General features: G+C 38.7%; 1 protein-coding gene and 1 long non-coding RNA gene across 6 annotated transcripts in view; one reads left to right on the forward strand and one right to left on the reverse strand.

Moving 5' to 3' along the window:
* LOC123507451 overlaps nt 1-2,388 on the forward strand; it is an 18,465-nt gene extending 16,077 nt beyond the window's left edge. The window contains exon 2 of the long non-coding RNA XR_006675654.1: nt 2,340-2,388. This is a non-coding gene — a long non-coding RNA (uncharacterized LOC123507451). The remainder of the gene's footprint in view (nt 1-2,339) is intronic.
* Nucleotides 1-7,365, reverse strand: part of LOC123507449 (forkhead box protein B2-like) — an 8,231-nt gene extending 866 nt beyond the window's left edge. Inside the window, exons 1-5 of one of the 5 annotated variants that reach the window (XM_045260330.1) lie at nt 7,204-7,365; nt 4,797-5,055; nt 3,546-3,592; nt 3,075-3,346; nt 1-2,684 (exon numbers count right to left, since the gene is read on the reverse strand). The exon at nt 1-2,684 is cut by the window's left edge and continues 866 nt beyond it. In XM_045260330.1, coding sequence (XP_045116265.1) covers nt 2,386-2,684; nt 3,075-3,346; nt 3,546-3,592 — 618 coding nt within the window. In that variant the 5' untranslated portion in view covers nt 4,797-5,055; nt 7,204-7,365 and the 3' untranslated portion in view covers nt 1-2,385. Of the gene's footprint in view, nt 2,685-3,074; nt 3,347-3,545; nt 3,870-4,796; nt 5,060-7,203 lie in introns of those variants that run through there. The other 4 variants (XM_045260326.1, XM_045260327.1, XM_045260328.1 and 1 more) reach the window with 4 other exon arrangements.
* Between the last annotated feature and the right edge of the window lie 2,635 nt (nt 7,366-10,000).

The following is a 10,000-nucleotide window of genomic DNA, read 5'->3' on the forward strand; positions in this document are numbered from 1 at the left end:
AATGCCTGTCACGTGTACTTGTACGTATGCATGACTAAACTTAGCTTAACTCCTTCAGTACCATGACGCATTTCCATATTGATTCTGCATACTATTTGGTGATTTTATATAGCTTTAGAAACTCATGTGGGGACTAAAATAGCGAACACTGTGGCCATTAATCTTCTGACCCCCATAGACCCGTCCTAATATAAATAAACTGTTCTAATCGTACACAAATCTGAAGGTAAAAATGTGTCCCAGCATTGAAGGGTCTACGAAACATTTGGAAACGATTGATACATTTTGCAACCCACGACTCGAATCCTTTCTGTGCTACAATATTTAGGTTGCTTCAGTCGACTCGAGACTTAACCATTTGACTAAAAATCCACAGACAGAAAAGTCAGGCCATAGAAAACAATCCATAGAAAGAATAGCCAACTTGTGAACACTTAAGGGAGCAACAATTGTCAGGTTTTTAGAGTATGAGCAAATAGTATGAGCAAAAAAATATGAATAATACTGTTGGAAATGTCTTGAAATATACAACTTTCTTAGTAAACATTCACTGCTCGGAATAAAAAGAGTTAATTTAATGACACTTGATTAAAAACTTATTAGACTGCATCATCAAAAGGCAGTGTTACATTTAATAGTTCTTTAAAAGACAAATTAATTGAAATACCAATGCTTGATTTGATAACCACTTGAAAATAGATAAATAGATAGACATAAGTAAAATAAAATAAAGTGATAATGATAATAATGATAATAATAATAATAATAATAATAATAATAATAATAATAATAATAATAATAATAATAATAATAATAATAATAATAATAATAATAATCTCAGCAATGTCCAAACCCAAACCGTATTACAGGTAACCGGGAACCCAATTAAGGGAAGATTAATTGGATCCTCATTTACCCAATGCATCATTACGACTTTTAGCACACAAACAGACGACACAGCCACAGTAACGGCTTTCACAGGAGTCACAGCCACAGTAGCAGCACCACAATAGCAAACACACCAATAGCCTATCACAGCATCACTGCTTGTACTTTCCTGATAAAGGAAGACTCAAAAAACAGATATTTCCAAACGCCACTGAGATATTTTGTCACATTTTTTGAGAGTATTTATTCAACCTCTTCAGTACCATGACGCGTTTTTCATACTAATTCTTTTGACTTTTGGTGATTCTATACAGCTTTTTGGTGATTCTATACAGCTTTAGAAACATATGTGGGGTGTTAAAATAGCGAAAACTGTGGCCATTAATCTTCTGACCTCCAGAGACCTTCCCTAATGTCAATAAAATGGTCTAATCGTACACAAATCTCAAGGTAAAAATGTGTCCCAGTACTGAAGTGGTTAGTATAGAGAAACACAGCCAATGTGAATTATAAATGGAAATATGCAGCTTCTTTAGTCTACCTATCCTTTGGCTCACTGGAATCGTAACTATACTCACTAACAAACCCTTAGTAACTTACACTATCTCATAAAAAGAAGGCAACTTAAGGCACTTGAATAATTCACTGATAGGGTCCCTGTGTAACACCTTCCCTCGCCTCCCATCAACAATTCACTCTTGCATATTCCAACATGTCGTTCATTCTGGTCATTTGTTTACTCTTCCGTGCAAATGTGTAATCCATGAGCAAGTGAGCGTGGAAATAGGACGGTATGTTGCAATTCTTAAGGCTTATCTGTGAAGTTAGTTGGCTGGTGGTCTTTTTGGTGAGAGATAAAGATTCGTGCGTGTGTGTGTCTGCGTAGAGAAGGATTATGATAGTGAAAGGAAGGTAGAGAAAGGGAGGAAAGACAGATGACGTGAAGAAACAGCAATAAAAGATAAAGATGAAAAAATGGGAATAAAAGGGAAAAATGGAAAATAATGGACGTGAAACACACACACACACACACACACACACACACACACACACACACACACACACACACACACACACACCTACCTTTACCTTTGCACCGAAAAATGGAACAGTAATTAGTATTTCTATGTATATTTGTATTTGTATTTCTATGTTGCTCCGTTTTCTGTTCCTTAACGTGAGGGGGAGCTGAGATAGATTTCAAACTCTATTGGAATCACTTAATTTGTCAAGAAAAAACGTCTTAACTCTTCCTTTGAATTAATTCCCCATAGAGATTTAGTACTTAAAGATAAAATATGTTTTTCTTTCATTTTTATGTTTTTTTCATGAGAGAGAGAGAGAGAGAGAGAGAGAGAGAGAGAGAGAGAGAGAGAGAGAGAGAGAGAAGGAAGTAGAGGTTGCTCACGCCTCACTATGGTCGAGAAAAGACACCATCCCATCACTGTGAGAGAGAGAGAGAGAGAGAGAGAGAGAGAGAGAGAGAGAGAGAGATAATCACTTTTGCAAATTCCTAAAACATATCTCGTCGCTGAAGTCACAATCTCGAGGATAGTGTGAGCGAGGAGCGCCCCGGTCACGCCCATGCCTCTGATGTCCGTGGGCATTGGGGTGGTGTGGGCCTGGGGCTGTGGGGGAATCATGGGTGTGGGGGGAGGTGGGAGGGAGGGAACTTTCGTCACTATGGGCGTGGAAAGGCGAGCGTAATCTTGGGTGTTGCTCCTCCTCGTACTGTTGTTGTTGTTGTTGGTGGTGGTGGTGGTGGTGGTGGTCGTGGTGCATTAAGCTTGTGTGTCCTGGTGGGTGAGAAGATGTGGTGGTGTTTAGTAGTGGTAGTAGTAGTAGTAGTAGTAGTAGTAGTAGTAGTATAAGTGGTAGTAGTAGGGTAGTAGTGGTGGTGGTAATGGTAGTAGTAGTGGTGGTGGTAATGGTAGTAGTTGTGGGAGTGGAGGTGGTGGTACCAGTAGTAGCAGTAGTAATAGTAGTAGCAGTAGCAATAGTAGTAGTAGTAGCAGTAGTAGTGGTAGCAGTAGAAGTAGTAGTAGTAGTAGTAGTACTATTAGAAGTAGTAGTAGTAGTAGTAGTAGTAGTAGTAGTAGTAGTAGTAGTAGTAGTAGTAGTAGTAGTAGTAGTAGTAGTAGAAGCAGCAGAAATAACAGCAGTAATACTGGTAACAAATCACTCACCAGGATACAACCGCTGCTGTGAATAATTCTGTTCGTGATCTTCTGAGGGGACCCTGCGTGTTCTTCGTCTCCTTGCTGAACTGCCACCAGTACCACTACCAACACTGCTTCCTCCATACTGGGGCTCTAGCTCGGTGAAGGACGCCGCGAAGTCTTCAGGGAACAGCTGGTTTGTGGATGTGTGGTCTTGGTGTCTGTAGTACTGAGGGTTTACATATATATTGACGATGTCATCATCTATGTTGACACCGGGAGGCAAAGCGAAGTTGTTCCTGTGTAGAGAGAGAGAGAGGTGAGGTTGTTAGAGAGAGAGAGAGGGAGAGAGCTAAGTACACAGAACAATTTAAAATATACTTGATGAAACTTAAGCTTCGTCCCTTCCTTTCACAAATGTAACTTTATAAATCTTGTCTCTCTTTAATTTGATCCCTAACTATATAGTAATCTCTAAGGGAGAAAAATACAACTCACATTGCCGCATTGTTTCCTGTGAAATCCTCCTGAGTGTGGTCATCCATCTGGAGGAAAGGGAGGGAGGGAAGTTAGTGTCTCGTATGATGGGAGAGGAGAAGGTCATGCTGTCTTGTCTTTTGTATTGAAATTATGTGTGAGTGAATGTCGCTGTTTGTCGAAATGTCCTGCACTTTTGTGATGGGAAAGGAGGAGATCATGCTTTCTTGTCTTTCTGTTTTGGCATTATGTGAGTGAGTGAGTGAGAGTGGCTATGTTTGTTGAGAGGTCCTGCATTTTGGTGTATCCTGTGTGGTGTGTCGTCTTGCCAACAGCACTGTCCACCTGACATAAACACAAAAACAATGATAAGTACACAAATACAAAACAAAATAGACAAATACATGAAAGTAAATTAATGAAAACATTAGTGAGTAGATAGATAAAAAAATTAGTATATACAGTAGATAATAAAATCGAACCTATACGTTTAGCCTTCTTCTACTGACGTGTATGTAAAACGTTACACGCTCTTGAGTATTTGAACCCAATTTCTTAAACGTTCTAGTCCCTCTTGGCCTTGACTCAAGCTACAAATAGGGAGGGATAAAATGAAAGGAGTGCAGGAAAGACACTTCTCTTAAATTCTACCAACGGAAATAAGAAGTTACCAAGTTGTGAAATATTTAAGGTCTTCGTTAGAGTACCCATGCCCTTACTGGCCCTGTCTACCAAACACATGGCAGGGAATAAGGCCGTGAAGATGTAAATATTTTTTTATTGCAGGAGGAAAACCAGCAAAGGGCAACAAAATATAAAAAAAAGGCCCACTTGAGTGCTGGTTCCCTAAAAGTGTTATGAAGATTTAGCCAAAATTAATCAACAAATGTCTTGAAACACTCCTTATATGTACACTCCTTATAGCTCTCTCGACAAATACCGTATGAAATATCTCGCTTTTTATAGCAATCAAGGTATTTCTTCCTCGTTTCACTGCCCTAAATCCTCTCCTGGCCCTATCCACTAACCACAGCCCAGGAAACAAGTACTCGAAGGATATATACACTCCTTTTAGCTCTACTGACGAGGTCCTACGTTATTTTGAGTCCTTCGAGATCCTTCCTGATCCTATCTTACAACCACAGGACAGGTAAAGGACGTGAGGGATTAGCACATTTCTTTTTTACCTCTCCTTTTTTAAATAGTCACGTTCACGAATATTTAAGGCTATTTTTCAGTCACCAGAAGCTTTTAGTTGACCTATTTACTAACCACGAGGCAGCAGAGAAGGGCGTGAAGGCGTGAGGGCGTGAGATCCAGGGTCGAGTGTGGCTGTGTTGTGGAGTACTCAGCTGGCAGTGGAAAGTAAACACAACATGGCGGCTATGGTGTTCGAACGGTGCATAATGGCGCATGTGGCCACCTATCGCTGCAGTATGTGAACCCCGTATGTTGAAAAGTTTTGCTCTCTCACTACGACTGTTTTCAAAGGCCACAAAGACGATCAGCCGGGCTTTCCAGTGTGTTTCTGCTGGTATTGGTATAGAAACCTGGTTAATTTATCACTAGAAGCAGAAATTCATCTTTAAGAACTCACGAAACTAGTGAAACCATTTTGCTCTCTCACTGTGATTGTTTTCAAAGGCCACACAATTGATTAGCCGGGCTCTCTGGTGTGTTTCTGCTGGTATTAGTGTAGAAACTTGGTTAATTTGTCACTAAAAACAGAAATTCACCTTAAAAAACTCACTGAACTAATTAAAAAGGCTTGTATTCTGATATACTTTACTCTCATTGATTTTAAAGGCCACACATATAATCAGCCGGGCTCTTCAGTGTGTTTTTGCTGGTATTAGTATAGAAATTTGGTTAATTCGTCACTAGAAGCATAAATTTAACGTAAAAAAAAAAAAATCAAGGAAATAATTTTGATACGTTTTGATACGTTTTGCTGTGTTACTAAAAACTCAAGGAAATAATTTTGATACCTTTTGATACGTTTTGCTGTGTCACTGTGACTGTTTTCCAAGGCCACAGAGATGACCAACCATAGAGTAAAGGAAAATAAAGCAAATCGAAAGAAGGAAAAGTAAAGATTCACGAAAAAAAAAATACTTTGTTCTAAGAAACTCACAGGAAGAAAAAAGAAAGAAGGAAAAGGGTAGAATGCCAAATAAAGCACAAAAACATGCAAACTCTTAAATAAATCACTTTAAAAATCAATTGCATAAAGGCAGAAATGAAAATAAAATAGATGGAAAAATAGGGAAATGAATAAGGAAAGAAATTAAGAAAAAGGAAGGTAAAGAGTACAATGCCAAATAAAGTACAGAGAAACAAACGCCAATACATAAAGAAATCACGTTTAAAATCATTTATGTAAAGGAAGAAATGAAAATGAAAATAGACGAAGAAATAGAGAAATAAATAAGGAAGGAAATTAAGAGAAAAGGAAGGTAAAGAGTACAATGCCAAATAAAGCACAAAAAATATGCAAACACATAAATCACGTTAAATGTCAATTATGTAAAAGCAAAAACGAAAGTAAAACAGATAAAATAAAGTATCTAGAAAACAATACTGAAAAATAAAGTCATTGTACTCAACATTTTAAAGTAAAAAAAGCAATTCGAACCAGAAAAAGAAATAATTAAATATAAAAAGTAAAGAAATATAACACTTAAAAAAATGAAAATGATGATAAATAGATAGGCGTGATGAGTAATAGTATTATTATTATTATTATTATTATTAGTAGTAGTAGTAGTAGTAGTAGTAGTACTAATAGTAATAATAATAATAATAATAATAATAATAATAATAATAATAATGATGATGATATTGAAAATGTTTATAAAAAAAAACTAACTTTCTTATACGTGTGACTTATTTTCCAACGCGAGAGAGAGAGAGAGAGAGAGAGAGAGAGAGAATCCTAACCCATTCAAAATTATCACAAAATATATAAAATCATAACAATAATACTGAAAAGTCCTTAAATTTCCCACGTGCCTTTCCTCTCCACAGGTAAATGTAACACCTGTGGCCGTAACACCTGATTCCTAATGAGTCACTGTAACCTTTCGTTCACTTCTAACTAAGTAGACTCACCTGCCACCTGTTTGTCACTTAAAGATTATATTGTATTGTGTTTGTCTATTTTTTTTTTCTTTTTAATTAGTGAGTTTATCTTAAAGTGTTCGTGTGTATCGTCTTCCCCAGAGCGTCATTCTCACCATTATTGTTCATTCTAGCCTAAACGTTCATCACACGCAGCACTGAACATCACCACTATCATTTATCATTATTCACCATCACTCTACACCGAGATATCTGAAAGTCCCATATCATCACCATCACCACCATCATTTCACCATCAATATCAAGTCATCACCATGCAGCATCACCTTCGCCACACATCACCACAGCATCCAGCACCACGAGAAACATTAGACACGTGGAGAGAAAGAGAAGAGGGAGAGAGGGAAAGAGAAACATCACATCACTGGCAACGTTTTTCACTCGAACGTTTGAGAGACAATAAAACTTTATGTATACACACTACGTGAATGCAGTGAAGCTAAACTATTATGCTATAATCACATGTCACCTCTCGTTTTCTTACTTAACTTACTCGTAGATAACCAAAGAAATGACGAGATAACGAAGTTTGTCTTACTATGCTAGCTGGAGAGAATCGAGGCGCGTGTTCTTAACTCAAGGCGCAGCGGCAGACTGGTGAGAGGGAGGCAGAGAGACAGATTCAGCCCTCAGCGTCCCTCCCTCACACTCCCTCTGTCGCTAGTTGCCACCATTCACTTTGCCTCGCCACTGACTGCTTCCCTCACCCACGAGGTATTTTTATTCTCTGCGTACGGAAATCCCCTCGTAAATTTGTAAAGTGGTTCCTTCATTTCCCAAGCCTCGAGGAAGTCTTGGAAGCGACGCAGGATGTGGCGGAAGGGAACAACCGAGTGAGAAAAGAACGGGAGTGAAAGAATGTCACACGTTTATCTCTATAGTTTATTGATATTTTTACCTCTACAGTTTATTAATGTTATCTTGGGAATCTCAGTGTGCCTTGTGTGAATGCAGGGAGGAAATAGGTACGCGCGCCTCTATGCACGCACACTGGGGAGGAAAGTGAAGGAAGGTTGTGGAGATTAATATAGTGAAGACTGGCCATTAATCTTCTGATCTCCATAGACTCTTCTTAATGCAAATAATATCGTCTAATCGTACCCAAATTCATGGCAAAAGTGCGTCCCGGTAATGAAGGGGTTAAAGGCCACAGAGATGACTTGCCGGGTTACCAATAGTAGTTCTCCTGTTAATAATGAGGAAATCTTGTAAATCTCTCTTTAGAACCATAAAAAAAATAATCAAATCAGAAAATTCTTATTACTTCAACTAGAGTCTTTCGAAAATATATCTGTGTATGTTACAATGACTCTATGAAAGACAACAAATCTGCTGTTGCATATTCTTTACACTGAATGCAGTAAACGTAACAGTAGGGCGTAAGAAATACTTACACAGTAATACCACTCTGATTACGTTAATGAATCAACCAAACCAGTGATAAGAGAAGAGATCGATGATGCGCTTAGGAGTGATAAGAGAGATATAGAAAGGACATGGTGATTAGAAGGTTATGCAAAGACGTGACAGATTGGTTCCTTCCCCTTCGCCACCTCTGGGCATCCTCGCAAGTCACGTGACAGGTGTGCAAGTAAAAGGTTAACTCTACTATATTAATTGGATACAAAAAATGTAGACAAATAAGAAATAAGAGGAAGAATCAATTAACTGTTTTGGCAGCATGGAAACACACACACACACACATACACACACACACACACACACACACACACACACACACACACACACACACACACACACACACACACACACACACACACACACCCTTCTTTAGTTATTATCTTCAGTAGGTTCCTTTTACTCCTCATCCTTCTTCTCCTCCTCATTCTCCTCCTCCTCCTCGTCTTGGCCCTCCTCTCCATTCCACTCCTCTTCCTCCATGTCCTCGTCCTCCTCCTCTGTTTCTTTCTCATCTGTCTCGTTTAGCATGTGGCAGTCATCGTGGGGGCCAGTGCAGACAAGGCAGCTAATCACATATCTGTCAAGTTCCTCAGTCTCTTCCTGTTCTGAGTAATAGGAAGTGTCCGCGTAGATCCTGTGAGAGAGATAGATAGAGAGACTTGACACATTTTTTTACCGCTAATTGTCAACATCAGCTATCCATAATGCCCACCTTTTAGTTATGCTTTTCTTAACTCGATCTTTACCTGACGTCTATATCAGTAGTTTTGTCCCGTGAGTTGTCCATGTTTGCACACTCGGGCGGTGAAATGAACTCTGGTTTTGGCGGAAGTGGGTGTGATACTGTAAGGGGTAGACAGACGGGAAAAGAAACCTCATGTTGCTGTAGTAGATATGGACCCATTGGTGGTCTGTTAAGGATGGTTAGAGGGTAGACAGACTGATAAAGAAACTTGATATGGACTCAATAGTGCTGTTTTAAGGGTGGGAATATACTATAGAAGGAATAAAAGACTAGTTAGGTGATGGTTGGAGGGGATCAAGGATGGATAAGGGAAGCAAGTATTATAGAAGAGTTTGTAGCATAATGGTGGGAAGATACAAGGAATAAGGTAGAAAAAGTAAACAGTGGAAATGATAATGAAATGATAAAGAAAAGATTATTGGGAAGGAAGATAAAAGAAATGATAAAGATGGGAGTTAGAAAATAAATAGATAAAGTGAGAGTAAAACCTGAAAGCAAAGAAAACAAGTATTACTGAAAACAAGGGACGGGTCAACGGTACAATGTTATCTTGAGGAGTGCGTGGGTGCCCTCCACTTGATAAAGCCACAATGAATCTTATCTCGCGGTGAGTGTACGAATTGTTAGCGAGTTGACGTGACTAACAGTACTTTGAATGGGAGGTTGTGTTTCTCAGTATGTCTGGCTGCGAGGGACCACTGGAGACCTGGCAGAGATTAGATTAAGTTCGTGATTTTAACTGAAAAGAATCGCTGTTACTGTTTGTCTCGCTGCTGTTATGAGTTGTGATTTGAGTTTTTGTCATTGCTGAATGTTACTAGGGATAATTGGCTAGCTTCGTGATTTTAACTGAAAAGAATCGCTGTTACTCTTTGTCTCTCTACTGTTATTAGTTGTGGCCCAAGTAAAATATTATATGTGAATGTTACAGGTGATAATTTTTTTTTTTTTGATGTAAGAGGGAAGCCGGCCATGGGCAACAATAATAAAAAAGACCCATTTAATTGCCAGTTCCCTTACAGGTTAATAGAGTAAGCCAAAAGTCTGGCACAAATATGTAGAAACAAACTTCCCTCTTAAAAAAATCAAGTCGTAGGAAGATTGAAATGCAGAAGGCAGGGAGTTCCAAAGTTTACCAGAGAAACGTATGAAGGGCTGAGAGTACTGG

Source organism: Portunus trituberculatus, chromosome 22 (assembly GCF_017591435.1).
Source record: "Portunus trituberculatus isolate SZX2019 chromosome 22, ASM1759143v1, whole genome shotgun sequence".
NCBI classification, from domain to species: Eukaryota; Metazoa; Arthropoda; class Malacostraca; order Decapoda; family Portunidae; genus Portunus; species Portunus trituberculatus.